A 16,017-nucleotide genomic window follows, 5' to 3' on the forward strand; every position below is an offset into this window, starting at 1 on the left:
TAGATTGTCATGTCTTTTACCCACAGAGCTGCTGAGTGGGTTTGAATCACCAACTTTTGAGTTACCAGCTCAATGCTTAAACGTGGTATCACTAGGGCACTTTTTGTCTTTTTGTAAGTAGTAGGTTTAAAACATAATAACAATTATTTTTATTTTTATTTCCAACTGCTGCCACAATGTATAGGTTATAGATATTTAAACTTAACTATCATTATACTTAATCTTTTTGTCCTATGATATAAACCTGCCTTACTCTAATAAACAAAATTTATGTATATTCAACTGTAACATTCTGCGTGGTAATGAGAAAGCTGAGTTTGAGCAGGGAGGGCAAATGAAATGTAGTGTAGAAAATACGAGAAATACCACAACCATGGGAATTGCTCTCTGAAGTTATCTAGTTATACATAATACTCTCTTTTTTATTTCCATAAATACTCCTCAAATAACAACTTCTCAGAGAGATTACATCAAGTTTCACTTGCAATATGTCTCTGCCTGTCCTTGGCTCCTAATTGCATTACCCAAGGACTAATCAATTAGGACTGATCTTAATTAGTATCATTACTGAAGTTCAAATTACTTTGTAGATTTTCTGTCTCTTTCACCATCCAATGCTAATTGTTTTCTTTAAGGACAAAGTTTGCCAAGCACTTTTGGGTATCATTTCATTATTGTGGCAATTATGTGAACTTAGTAAAAAGTGGCTCATGAGGAACCTGTGCGTAGACCAGGATGCTGTCATTCAAACAGGACAAGTGGATAAAGATTAAAGAGTAAGTCTGCAGTATGGACTATACCTTAACATAAAGGAAATGAAAATCCTCAAACTGGATCAATAAGCAGCATCACAATAAATGGAGAAAAGATTGAAATTGTCAAAGATTTCATATTGCTTGGTTCCACAGTCAATATCTATGGAAGCAGCAATCAAGATATCAGACAACGTATCGCACTGGTTAAATCTGCCTCAAAAGACTTCTTTAAAGTGCTGAAGAGCAGAGATGTCTCTTTGAAGACTATGGTGCACCTCGTCCAAGCCATGGTGTTTTCAATCACTGGATATGCATCTGAAAGCTAGACAATGAATAAGGAAGACCTAAGAAGAACTGTGGAATTGGTGAAGAATACTGAAAACACCATGAACTGCCAGAAAAAGGAACAAATCTGTCCTGGAAGAACTGCAGCCAGAATGTTCCTTAGCAGCAAGAATGGCCAGGATTCGTCTCACCTACTTTTGTCATGTTGTCAGAAGGGCTCATTCCCCGTAGAAGGATATCATGTTTTGTAAAATGGAGGGTCATTGGAAAAGGGGAAGGCCATCAATGAGATGGATTGACACAGTTGCTGCAACACTGGAACAATGGGCTCAGGTATAGCAAGAATTGTGAGGTTGGCAAATGACCGGTTAGTATTTTGTTCTGTTGTACATAGGGTCGCTATGAGTTGGAGGCAAGCAACTTGATGGCATGTAACAACAACAGCACAGTAAAGTTAAATTTGCTAGTTTTACTTGTAGCCTAACTTCTATGGTGTACATATTAAACTTAAATATACTGATATAAGATTTTATATGTGCTTGCTATTTTATAACTAACATAAATAATCATAACAAATATCCATTTTATCTCTATGATAATATTTAGGATTGTGACAGAAACAAATCAAATTTTTACAAACTGCATTTAAATTTGATATAAAAGTAATTTACCACTTAGATTTGCATAAGAAAAATCCTGCCCAGAATAGTTTTTTAAGAATATAATCCAATCTTAAAATAAAATAAAATATTATAAACTATATTTTTATGCCTTGTTCCTAATAAAGTATATAGTAAAAAAATAGGTTTGTGATAGTTTGCTTGTATGGTTTTGGTAAGTTAAGGAGAACAGGTAAAAGAAGGGTAAATCTAGCTGTTTTTTTTTATTTTTCCCTAATGGCAGCAATTACTTTTCAAATGCTTTTACTTCAACAGAAAGTAATCACAGATTGCCAAGGCCTCCTCCCTCTTAATTTTTAAAACCATTCATATTTTAAGGAAAATTTAATCCATATGTTTTTAACCAGCTTATACTTAACTCATCATAAAATTGATTTTCTAAAGAACAATCCAAAACGCAAGCAGCTTTTGGACTATTATTAATCCCTTTCCCCCTTTCAAAAACAGGAAGTCACATTAACCAAAATACATAAAATTGAACTCTAGAAAGTTCTTACTTGGCCAAAAGCTCATTAAGAAGGTCAGTTGGATTTTTAAGCTGAAAGGACACATTTTTTTTTTTTTTTTAACTCTAGAAAGAAAACTGCTTTTTTAAAAAATTCTAAGTACCTAGAAGCAGATTTTTTAAATTACAAATGTGTAACAGATGTTTAAATAAACCACTGTTGACAGCAGAGCTGTGGATTAATGGTCACTGTTGGAACCCCTCCTCCTTTCCACCATGAAACACATTATCTTTGAAGTGTTTTATCTTTTATGTCTTCTACTTCACTAGCAGGAGCACATACTCCCTCTCAGCCAGCTGCCCTGCTCTGATGATGTCACTGCTCCTCAAACCTAACTCCACTTGTTTCTAAGCCAGTACATATTGTTTCTCTAAACTCTGAAAATAATTAATAGTGATAACAGTCATTTCAGGGGCAAAAGGGAGAAGTGAACAAAATGTGCCAAGACAGCTGCTAAGTAATTAAGGGCAAAGGGATTCCGTTTTCATTTTTCTTCTTCACTGACATCTTCTCTGTGACCTGTGGGAAGTAACTTGTAAATGTCAAGAGGGGAGAGGAGGTAAGAGAGATTCATTGGGAACAATTCTAGTCACAGAGATAACTGTGTAGAGATGTGAGGTAGAATTTTAATAATGTGCATACGTAGGTGGAGAAAAAAAGAACTATTTAAATTCAGACTCTACATACAAATGAGATTCACAATAAAAATGAAATGTTATAGATTTTTTAACAGTGAATATCATTATAAGAACCAAACTTTTTAAAAAATGGTTACACAAAATACTCAATTATCTGGATTATTATTTTTGGATCCGACTCATTCGGTTTCTGAGGCAGTATCATTATGGAAGTAGATTGCCCAACCTTCCTTCCCAGGAGTGGTTCTGGTTAGCAGTCAAGTGCCTTAGGTACTATGCCACCAGAGCTCCTTCTTTTTTAGAGGAGCGGCAAATAACATAAAAGCCACCTGATAGTAAAGATTTATTTAGAGATGAAAACTTTAAGTGATGTGCTGTCAGTGCACATCTAGCCCGAATGCCTGGTTTATATCTCCATGGCTGCAAAGTGATATCATTCAGGTCAGGGTTTCTTAACTTCAGTGCTATCGGCATTTAGCCCTGATAACCCAAAAATGGCTCTCCAGACTTTTCCAAATTTCTCCAGGGAGCAAAACTGCCTGAAAACCACTGACATAACGGCAGAATAGCACCAAGAGCAGAGGCTCTGGAAATAGACAACTTGGGTCTTCAGCTCCTGTCTCTACAGTTACTAACGATGTGAGCAAGTGTTTTACGCTCTCTTGTCTCAGTCTCCATATCTATGGAACAACTCTGAGAGTGGTGGAGACTAAATGGCTTAAAATGTGCAACAGCTTTCACCTATCATCCTGCCATTATTAGCTTCAGATTAGTAATGAGTAGGGACTTATGTCTGATGTCACACTGGTTGGCATCTACTGTAGCACTTCTGTGCATGGCTGTGTGACAGCAGACAGAACTCTGATCTTTTTGGTGCGTCACTTTTCTTGAATATAAAATGAGGGAAATAGCAATATTGGCTAGACCAGGGTTTCTTAACTTTGACACTATTGGTATTTTGGGCCAGATAATTCTTTTTTGTGGAAGGCTTACTGGGATGATGGGTGGTGTGACATAAATATAAAAGGCCAGACATTATAGAATTGCTTAATAAAAGACAGATTTTAATGAAGACTGTTTACTAAAAGACATTCGGAAGCCATTATCAAAGGTTACATGATGGACCCTTGGATATGCTTTGTTTGACCTGACTCACTTATCCTTTTACTCTAGTCCCTGAAGGCATTTGAGCTTTTGGTCCCTGCCAAATACAGTATCAACTATAATTATGATTTTTTTTTTAATTGAAGGAGGGGCATGGACTAATCATTTTTGTAAGATTTTCAGCAAAAGTAGTAATGGAAAATTTTCTGCTTAAATATGATTTAATCAAGACATTAAGACATTCCAGTTCATAAATATTTTCATCAAATTTGTATTTATGGTGCCACTTGTACAAACCATCACTTGTACTCATTTTAGAGGCACTATAAAAGCATGCCGAGCTATTTGGAGCCTGTTCTAGGTGATTGTGTGTGCAATTTTTTTCTTTCAATGGAAAAAAAAAAAGTCCAACTATTATTTGCAGAACAAATCTCTTTACTAAAAAATTAAAATTATGTCCTTAAATGGAGTGCTGTCTGATATCAGTATTAATTATAAATAAGCCTCCCAGATTTTGAAAATATTGAAATAATTATAATAACTTATAAGCAATATTAAAACAATTATAATAACTTGATAAAAGTTTGTTAACTCAGGTAGTAGAGTTATGAGTGAAATCAGTATATGTTCTTTAACTGTCTTTCATCATCTTGAAAATGACGACCCCCACTGGGTTTCTGCAATTGTAAATCTTTACAGAGGTAGATTGCCCCATCTTCCTTCTGCAGATCAGCTGGTGGATTTGAACCACAAAACTTCTGGTTAGCAGCCAAAGGCCTTATCCACTACACCACCAGAGCTCCTTTCATCGTCTTTAGTTATTAATAAATTGAATGTAATTCCATGTAGTTGATATGGTAACAAGAAAGCTTTTCAAATCAGTTACTATAAAACAAGTACATGTTAAAGTTATATGAGAAGTGGTACAATATTGACTGTTTTTACCCATGGTAATAGTTTGATTAATAATGGTTAGTAATGGTTAATATGACCTGTAATTCTCCCTCATTTCTCTATATCAATGAACCAGCTTTGTTTAAAGTTAGTCTAGTCCCGCTAGTCTAGACAAATGAGGTTAAAGGAAAAGCAATTTACTGTAAAGCCAGTAGTAAAGGGATTCTGAGAAGGTATACGATAAGAAGGGAGAAGAATCACTAACTGTGATATTATGAGGTCATGATAGTGACCTCAGTAGAGGTTTATACAGAGAAAGAAACATCATGCCTAAGCTCGCAAATACAATTAAGAGTAGGTAGTAGAGTATGATCTGGCCTATTTGAATCTCTCGATTCAAGACCGGGAGTCATACCAAGACCCGAAAATCCCTTTCGTAAGGGTTTGCTGGATACCCTGTGCATCACTTCCCCATGTCTCCTTGGTCTGCACTGATTGTTACTGAAGACCTTGAAGCTATTCTCTGCATCCACCAAGGATGGGGTGAATGGTTGTGAGGAGGGCTGGCTAGCGACACAGGAGCCTGACTGAGGTTACGAATGACCCTGAGGGGGCTGTTTGAGGAGACAGGTGAAATTCCAGATTCTCAACATTGATAACTTTATCTTCTACACAATTAATAAGTTTTGTAATAAAATCTATCATTTAAAAAGGAATGGCAAATTTTAAACTGCTATTATTGGATAAATGATAAAATGACATTATTTACTAAGTTTTTCATTCAGGCACTTGCTAACTTAATCTTAAAGCATACGTTGTGCAAAAGTGATTTATTCCATAGTGTAATACATACACATATAAATCAAAAACCAAACTCACTGCCATTGAGTCGATTCCGACTCATAGTGACCCCCATTGGGTTTCCAAGGCGATAAATCTTTAAAGAAGCAGACTGCTTCAGCTTTCTTCTGTGGAGTGGCTGGCAGGTTCAAACTGCTGACCTTCTGATTAACAGCCAAAATGTGTTAACAATTACACCACCAGAGTTCCTTACATGCACACACACACACACATAATTTTTAATAATACTTGGTTAATTTATGATTCATGTTGCTGTTAAGACATAAATAAGACTGCAATCAAAAAGTTAGACCAGAAATTTCACCATGAACGTCGTTGCTCTATTTCTTCTACATCTCAGTTGAGACACTGAGTGGCAAAGTAAATTTTGATGTAAGACTGATTGGATTGAGCCCCAATCCTGCTACTTTTTAGACTCTTAACTATATATCCTCAGGCAACTTACTTAATCTTTCCGACCTTCAATTTTTCTATTTGTAAGAAAAGGACAATTATGACGGCTTTATAGAGTTATTGCAAAGATAAATTTGATACTGTTTCCAATGTGTTTGCTACAGTGCTTTTGGTTAACTAATATTTTTTTAAAAAAAAGTAGTTGCTATTATTCTGGAACTCACATTGACCTTCAGGAAATGGCTATGCATACATACACTCAGTAGAACTCTGGTCCATGTAATTTAGAAATATTAAAGTTCTGTTATCAATTATTTCCTTTAGTTAAAAAAAAATAACCAGAGTCTTGGATCAAGAAGCTCAGATACCATTCAATATTATTTGTATTGGCTGCTAGAGATAATTCAGGAAACATACTGTTTGATTACTTATACTTATGCTTGTCTAACTGACACAGTTTTAAATTCCTCTGGTATAGCCAACTAAGAGAAGGAAGTGCAGATACATTTAGGGTCAGGGTCAGGGTAACCTTAGCTATGGAAGGTTTCAGAACTATGGCACCTTTTATATATATAAACTCTTGGCACAGGTATCAATTAAAATGCTTCAGCTTCTTTGTTTTAAGGTAGTTTCCCAAAAATGAAAGGAATGACCAATTTCTTAGGAAGAAAAACTACTTGAAATACACACCTGGGATAACTGAAATAAAATTATTCTCGTAAGGTGTTAACAAACCACTGTGTTTTGGTTTTATGGTACTCAACATGCCACATCTGTGACGTGTGGGAGGTTCATTCTTTTAAAGAAGTGGAACAATATTCAAGAAGTAAAGAGCAGTTCATGACAGATTGTCCAAATTCCTGGTGTCATAACAACCCTACTACTGCCTAAAATTGGACCAGATTTATAATTTATTTTCATAAGATTCCATGACATGATACATGTCTAAAATGATGGGGGAGTTTCTTTGCTTAAGGAATACTCCCAAGATAAGCAACAATACTGCCTCAAATACAGTTATGGAGAGATGACTTCAGAGACCTGGCAAAACTTCAAAAGAATAACGCAATTTGAGAACAATGTGATTGTTATTTTCTTTTTTTTTAAAAAAAGCAAGCTTCTCTTCATCTTACAGTAGAATAGTTCCTCCTGTCTCTGCCTCCACTCCCTAATAAACAATATAGAACTTCACTTTAGATCATAAGTTAAATAGAAGGAAGTTAATGATAGATACGAAATGACAAAGCTGGAGTGGGTGGGCCTGCTAAAGCAAAATGGGGCTGAGTGGGAGGGAATTAGCAAATGGAATGCACAATGACACCATTGGGACAATTCCGAATTCCAGAGTTATTTTAAATTCAAACTCTAATTACTTTTTAAAAAGCTTTACACTGGGAGATTGCTTTCAAGAAACTAAATCTACCCAGGGTAGAACTTGCTTTATGTGGTAATAGTGCCTAAGGCACTTGACTGCTAACCAGAAGGCTGGCGGTTCAAACCCACCAGCCACTCCTTGGAAGGAAGGTTGGACAATCTACTTCTGTAGTGATACCGCCCTGGAAACCCAAGGAGGGGTCATTATGAGTTGGGTCTGACTCGATGGCACATAACAACAATAACAACATGCAGACTTTCTACATGTCTGGTAGGGTGTTCCAGATTAACTGTTATCTATTTAAATTTTTCTCAGAGGAAACACACAAATTTCAGTATAACTTTTATGCTTCTAATAGTGCAGTTACCCAAACTATGTGCAGAAGTGTCCCAGGCCACTGGAGTCAACTCACAAGGGTGCCGTGAAATATGTTAAAATTTCAAGGGAATTGGTGAAACTCAGTTCCTGCCAGGTACCCATGAACTACCAACTTTCGGTAGACCACAGTTTTACCATTAGATTGGACTATGTATATTTCTTCAGATGATATCATATGTTTGCAAGGCTGGGTTTTTGGAGACTGTTTTGATTAACAAGAGCAGTGTGGAAATCAAGGTAGAACAGGAAATCAAAGTGGTGCTGTCCAATCTGAGTCCAAGATTTGGGAAGTTCCCATTAATAAATTATTATGATTATTCAATAATGATATAAATACACACACACACACACACACACACACACATATATATATATATATATATATTTTAACTAGCTACTATGCTCTGTTGTTGTTGTTGTTATGTGCCGTCGAGTCAAACCCGACTCACAGTGACCCCTCCTTGGGTTTCCGAGGCAAGGACATTTATTTATTGAGTTATTTGAGCCTACTATTTAATAAACAGAACTGCTAAGCATTTGCTCTGGTCTACAAGCACCATGGAAAAATTAGACACACTAAAAGCATTGTAAACTGAAAAGTTTGGGAATTTCTATGTAACACATTTGCAAAATATTTAAGCAGGTATCAGCATCAGAAACAAATGATGCCTTGGACTGATGATTTTCTGCATGTAGAATATCTGTACTGAAGAAAATGTGGTTCTGGGAGACTGTATTTAAGCATATGATTCATACTTTAATCCTCTGGAAGAAATCCAGATATCCATTGATTTCAAAGTACATTTTACAAATCAATATTTTTTAGGGGGAAAGAAGGAGGTACAGAGTTTAGAAAGCTTGCTTTGTTTTACTGTTGTTGTTATTTGCCATCGAGTCGGCCCCGACTCATAGCGACCCCTCCTTGGGTTTCTGAGGCAGTATCACTACAGAAGTAGGAATGCCCAACCTTCCTTCCGAGGAATGGCTGGTGGGTTTGAACCGTCAGCCTTCTGGTTAGCAGTCCAGTGCCTTAGGCACTATGCTACCAGAGCTCCTACTAAGTTTTGTTCTTTGGTCTCTATTCAGTGCCTACCTATTGCATTGTGAGAATTTCACAGCCTGATACAGTTTTCTTACCATCTCTTAATATATTTGTAGATACTGTAGAACTTGTTTATTTGCATAGAGCAAAGGCATACTTTTTTTTTTTTTTTTTACCTTGGAAGTTCTCTCAATTGCATATAAAGCAGACTTCTTATTACTTTTATTTTCATGGAGTGTTTTGTAGCACATCGATGAGTCAATTACTAGATACTATCAAAGCATTTTAGCATTATATAGATTGATCAGCATTTACAAACAGCATTGTTCCATTTCTCTCTCTCATGGCCTATCCTGGCTCTCTAGTTTGCTCCTTTAGTTTATTTCTTGGTACAAGAACAACTGAATTGCCAATTTAAACTTATACTTTAACCAAAAGAGCCATAACTACCAAGGGATAATGCTACATTACCATGCTTGTGGACTTGACATAGACGTTGTTTTTCAGATGGCAGTTTCCATCGTTCGGCACCACTATGCCTGCCAATTTGCTATCAAGAGCAAGATGAGATGTCTGATCTGTCATCACCAGCAGCAATCTCTTAGCTTCTTTTCGCCACCCAATATGACTCTTAGAACAAACATGTAATTAGACCTTGTACAATAACAGAGTTATACTGTAGTCTTTACCTTCCAGTAAACATTATTTCAACCTAACAAACATTAAGTCAGGCTAGAATGATGTGCATTAATTCAATGCTGCTGCATAAATAGTATTAATTTTAAATTGCATATCTTCTATTTAATTACAGTCATTTGACCACACTAACTCCTGGTGAGAGATTTCTAATGTTCTCCTAGAGGAGGAAAAAGGCCAGATTTCCTAAATGCAGAGCATCCAGTGTGGTGTGACAAGGCTACTTCCTTTCCCTCCTTGGAGCGTGGTGCATGAAAAGAGAGGCCCTTTCTGAATGGATTTCCCATGTGCGTAAGTTAGTCTTTCTCTTTTATCTCTTTCTATTTACATCCTTCTTCCAATTTAGTCCCTCAGTCCCAAACACATTCCAAAAGGAATAACATTGGTGACTAATAAGATATAGACGAGGAATGTATTCTTTTATGCTATTCTGGAAATCAAAGAGAAAATAAATATTCTAAATACTTTGAGAGTTTTGTATCTGAGCAAACACTTCAAAATTTTTACCTCACAAACAGCTGCCTGAAGCATGGCGTCAAAACCTCCTTCTGGTGTATCTATATTTCCAGAGATCTTCTGTCTGTGAACTGCTTTTTCGAAGTCAGTGATGTTCTCCGTCAACGATAGCACATGAATATACCCATGGGGAGGCATGCAGTCTAAATTATAGTCACTACGTGAGAAAAGAAGAGATAAATTCTATTTTGCTTTGCCACCTTCAAAGCTCCAGAATACTAATAATAGTAAAGTTATATATGGTTGCCACAAGAGAAAAATCCTTCATTTGGCCAAGGAAATTTTATAACGGGAAAATCTGTACTTTATAAAATCAGAAAGAAGTCCAATATTGGTTAATATTTCTTTGCAAGTGGGAAAGACAAATCTAAGCTCAGTTGTGAGTTTTCAAGAGAGAATTAGAGTTTATGTTGTTGTCGTCAGGTGCCGTCGACTCGATCCTGACTCATAGCAACATGACGTACAACATAATGAAACACTCCCTGAGTTAAGAGTTGAGTTTGTAGCGATTACCTATCACATCTGACCAATGAACAGCTGACTAACCCTTTTAGGGAAATATTTTGGGAATTTATTTACAATACTATTGGGGTAGTTAAGTTGTGTGTCAACTTGGCTGGGCCTGGTTTTGAGTAGCTGGGCAGCTGGATGCAGTTATTGCCCATGATGAGACTGGTAATCAACTCCATGGCAGAATGTGCTTTGAGCAGCTGAGTAGCTGACTTAGGGATATGTTCTGCTATCAGTATATCAGGAGAAGCTTGGAGAAAGATCTCTGAGCTTTTTGGCATACTGGACCCTGCATGTGGTCTAGTCTTCAGTCAGCAGCCTGCCCTGTTGTCTGCCAATCTTAGGATTTTCCTGGACTTGAACCAGCACCCTGCTGTGACTGATAATTTTCAGACTGTGCCATTTTATTTGTCGACCTTGGGTTAGTCAGCCTCAGCAGCGAACAGCTGTCTGAGTTAAAGAAGTCTCCAGCTTTAGAGGACCAAGAGCAAGAGGTAGAGCTGAAGCCCAAGGTTGAGTAGCTTTCACCAAGCCCCTAGAGCCTGGCACTTTGAACTTGGACTTCTAGCCTCTTCCATAGTGATACTGCCTTGGAAACCCAAGGAGGGGTCACGATGAGTCGGATTCGACTTGATGGCAGTGAGTTTGGTTGTTGTAAACTGTAAGAGAATAAACTCCTGTTTGTTGAAGCTATTCATTTGTGGTATTTTCTGTTAGAGCTGCACTAGAGATAACCAAAACAACTATATTATTGTTTGGTTTTTGAAAAATATTATGCAGCTATTAAGAACAATGCTTGGCATGGAATTATTGATGGATGATGATAATATATTTAAATTGTTTTGTGAACTTCATGATACTCTGCAAAGTGAGAAACATTCCTCTGGCACATTTCCATTCCAGGAGAAGGCTCATGATGCTTTATTAGGAGATGAATCAGTTCTGTTCTGGTACAACAGACAGCAGAGTTATTTTGCTAAATTGGAATATGTACTGTAAGCTGACCTGGGCAATTTATGGAAGTAGGAAAGAACATGTTAAAAATAAAATGTTTTATGAGGGAAGAACTGTACACATTTATTTGTCTCAGAAAATTCAGCAAGCTAGTGACAACAGTGTGTGAGAAACATTTTAAGATCAGTTTTTTTCATGATGGAGCATGTGCTACTTAGGCTCAGACCTAAAATGATAGGGAAAAGATTCTTTTAAAACAGTCAAATTCTCATTCTTTGACCCACCTTCCATGTGATAGCTGAACTTTCCTTGTTGTCAGGTATAAGCAACATAATTATAACACAATCACAGTAAAGTGATGGAAATAGAGTTTAGTCCTCACTGCCATCAAGCCGATTACGACTCACAGTGACCCCTTTGGGTTTCTGAGGTGATAAATCTTTGCAGAAGTAGATTGCCTAGTCTTCCACAGAGTGGCTGGTTGGTTTGAACTGCCAACCTTCTGGTTAGCAGTCAAATGCCTTAGGCACTACGCCACCAGAGCTCCCAGAGATTAGTCCTGGCAAGATAAATACTTTAAAATGCAAGAAATATTAATGCAGTAGATTTGGAGCATTCAAAATGAGAAATACAAAATTTTCAAAGAAATAATTATATATGTGGCAATCAAATTATTAATGTTTTAGTCACTAACATATAGATTTTTAAAATAAAAACTGAATGAGTGATATTTGAAGAAATATATGACAAAAAATTCAACCTATAGATTAGATCAAAAAATTTTCAGATAGAAACATTTCTCCCCCTCAAAATATTTTAGATTCTAATAAGACAAAAATGTGATAATTTATATATTCTTTGTATGAAACAAAACAAAGCTAGAATTTCTGAGAAAAAAATATTTCATTTAGCAATATGAAATCCACAACAAACACGAGATACCTGCACTGATTATGAATCCTTTCTGGGTGGATGCTGATATAGGGTGAAACTGTTTTATCCACGTATGAGCCAAATCCAAGGCGGAAGTCACGGGAGAAAAATGACATTTTTCTAGATAAATCATTTCCAACAGAATTTAGTTTTTCTATATTATTGTGCATTGATGCTGAGACATCAACTAGATAATAAAGGTCCACAGGATATTTCTTCAGAGGATGAATTTTCAACATAAAATTAGCTTCAGCTCCTAGTTCAGAGAAAGGAAAAATCATGTATTCATTTCAACGTCTTAGGATAAACTGTCAAATAGTCAGGCACGTTTCAGCATCTAGAACAATTATCACAACTTTCTCCATAATGAATGAAATGAGGAATATTCTGGAATATGTTAAGGCAGTTTGAAAAACATACCAAGTCATTAGTCTCCAATACCTGCGATGCATTCCTCACAATTCTACAGAACAGAAAGTAACAGATGGACCATCTCAATGTAAATGTATCAAGAAATATATTTATCTCCACATGAACCTATATTTCCCTTGGAATCTAGAAAAGCACAGCATAAAACAGCAAGCACCATCTCTATCCCAAGAGAAAACAGTAGGTGGTTATGTTTGTGGAACAATTCGAGGAAAATCCGAACGGTAACTTCACAAAGTCACCTGTTTTGGGATGTAGTGGTAAATTTATTATTTTGGGTTAAGGCATATTTACATATGAGATGTGGAAACTCTGGTCCTAGATAGTACATTAAACTCTTTAAAATACCAGTACCTCATCATGAATTCCTTGATAAAATTCTTCCCAAAAATTAGCTGAGAGAAGAAATGAGACAGTGGTTTAAAGAATGATACCAAGGATTGCCAAACTGGGGACTTAAGGAACGTACATGACAGCCTTTGTCAGGGACATAGTTGGTCCTCAATGCAAATATGTTAAAGAGGGATCACAGAGTCACTGGCTCTGGACAAAAGAACTGCATGAGAAGAGAGAAAATGTGAGGAGAATTCTAAGGACAATAAACCAAAAACTAAACTCACTGCTGTCGAGTCAATTCGACTCATAGCCACCCCTCCTTGTGTTTCTGAGGCAGTGTCACTATGGAAATAGATTGCCCAACCTTCCTTACGAGTGGCTGGTGGTTTGGAACCGCCAGCCTTCTGGTTAGCAGTCAAATACCTTAGGCACTACGCCATGAGAGCTCCTTCCAAGGGCAATAGTGTCTGCAATATAGTTTTGTTTCGGTCTGCCCATTACTGTTTGATACAACAAACTGGGTTATTCTCCTATCACCCTACATGGTAATGCTGTTTTTAATTTAATTAAAAATATATGGTGAGAGAGCATCAATTTACATCAAGAAAATTTAGAATTTTTGACTTATACTTTTTTAATCAATAAAGCAAACGTTTTATAAGCCATTAATTATATGTTCTTGGGAAAAGTTTTGAGTGGGAAAAAAAAAATTGTTTTTCTTTTTAAATAAACACCGATTAATATAAACAATTTATAGTCTGATTTATTTATTAAAAACATCTCCTGATTTATGAAATCATATTTTCAGTCCTAATATGCTTAAAAATAGCAATATTTTCTTTTAAATTATTTTATAGATCAGATGTTTTACAGTCAGAATACCTACCCAATATATTCAAAACGGAGCTCTGGTAGCATAGTGCCTAAGGCACTTGACTGCTAACCAGAAGGCTGGAGGTTCAAACCCATCAGCCACTCCTCGGAAGGAAGGTTGGGCAATCTACTTCTGTAGTGATACCATCTCAGAAACCCAAGGAGGGGTTGCTATAAGTCGGATCCAACTCAATGGCACATAACAACAACAACAACAAACATATAGTAATAATTATGGGGGTAGGGGGCTATTTTCTCATTCCTAATTTGCTTTTCTGTGGCAGAAGCACCATTAGTGTAGCATTCCTAGCTTTCTGGCCCCAAAATTTCAAAAGAGAATCAGAGCATGCCTAGTCAGCCTACCTCAATCTCTTACCCCTGCCCTTTAAAAGCTGGGCTGCCTCCAGAGATCATATATTTTGCTCTGTCTTCTGGCATATCATGAAGAAACCTGTCCCTATAGTATGTGTCCTACAGTTTGGGTGAAATTCAATTCAGGAAACAGGATTTGCTGCATAGGCCCAGATGAATGAGAAATGAAAGCAGAGTGTGAGGATAACTGAGGTGCTGTCCTCAAGGAAGGACCTGGAACTTCAATGTGTTGGTATTTGGATCTTGGCATTGTGGAGCAACACATTTGAGCCATAAGTTGTTTTGTTCTTGTTGTTGTTTTCTACAAAGTGTATAGTTGGTTCTTATCTGTTGTGATTTAGACATGATTAATATGGCTGACAGCTTCAGGCTCAGGTCACATGTACCTTTCATCTTGGTGGATCATTCAAGCAAGTCTATTAAAAGACAGTGGCTTTCTGTTTTCACAGAGTCAAGGCTAAATGCACTAGATATTTGGCATATTGTGCAGGGGCCTCAGTGCAGTATGGGTTGGTGACCTCAGCAAACAGGCAACACCTGTGTAGCATCAACAAAGGCATAATCCTTGGAGGCCTAAGCTATGGTACTTGCCTACTAACCAGAAGGCTGGTGGTTCAAATCCACCAGTCACTCCTCGGAAGGAAGGTTGGACAATCTACTTCCGTGGTGATGCATGCCTTGGCAACCCAAGGAGGGGTCGCTATGAGTCGGGTCTGACTCGACGGCACCTAACAACAATAACAAGAAGCTATTCAGGGAGCTCCAACCAAATGCCAGCCACATGGGGGCCCTTAGCAGACTTGAGCTGTTCGTATCCTAGCAAGCAGATTCTGATCTCTCTGGCCTCAGCAAAGAAGAGGGATGTGATAAAGCATTGCCAAATGATCAGCGTGTGAGGGTGTAAGGCTGCTGTAGCTTGATTTGGGATTACATAGATGCTGGGTTTAGCATATGCACCTGAGCCAGTTCAAGATCTCAGCAGAGACAGAGACCTCAGAAAAACAAAAGGAGAATCTTTTCATATATAAGCTTTTAGATATTGTTAGAGAGAACAATAATCACTACTCTTAAGCTGTGAAGCACCTGAATTCCCTGTGACGTTCTAGCTTCAAGTAGCCAGCTCTACATAGACACTAGATAGGCTGACCCCAAGCCCCATTTGCTTGTTAGGGAAGAAATTGAAGGGACCAAGCTTGGATTGATATAGTTTACTCGACAGCCTGAGACACTCTCCAAATTTGATCTCAAGTTAGCTTTGGTTTGGATAATTATATGAGGGAAAAACCTCTTGAAGGCAGGTTTCTTAGGCTGGTATTTTGTTATACATATATATGTTGTTGTTGTTGTTATGTGCCATCGAGTCAGACCCGGCTCATAGCGACCCCTCCTAGGGTTTCCGAGGCAGTATCACTACAGAAGTAGATTGCCCCATCTTCCTTCCAAGGAGTGGCTGGTGGGTTTGAACCACCAGCCTTCTGGTTAGCAGT

At 37.3% G+C, this 16,017-nt stretch overlaps 1 protein-coding gene across 1 annotated transcript in view; it reads right to left on the reverse strand.

The window, feature by feature from the left end:
- The window catches only part of ITGB8 (integrin subunit beta 8), a 97,243-nt gene that overhangs the window by 22,913 nt on the left and 58,313 nt on the right, over positions 1 to 16,017 (reverse strand). Inside the window, exons 4-6 of the mRNA XM_007946003.2 lie at positions 12,530 to 12,776; positions 10,115 to 10,280; positions 9,383 to 9,541 (exon numbers count right to left, since the gene is read on the reverse strand). Coding sequence (XP_007944194.1) covers positions 9,383 to 9,541; positions 10,115 to 10,280; positions 12,530 to 12,776 — 572 coding nt within the window. The remainder of the gene's footprint in view (positions 1 to 9,382; positions 9,542 to 10,114; positions 10,281 to 12,529; positions 12,777 to 16,017) is intronic.

This window comes from Orycteropus afer, unplaced genomic scaffold, assembly GCF_000298275.1.
Source record: "Orycteropus afer afer isolate SDZICR_OR568_19922 unplaced genomic scaffold, OryAfe1.0 scaffold00008, whole genome shotgun sequence".
Taxonomy (NCBI): Eukaryota; Metazoa; Chordata; class Mammalia; order Tubulidentata; family Orycteropodidae; genus Orycteropus; species Orycteropus afer.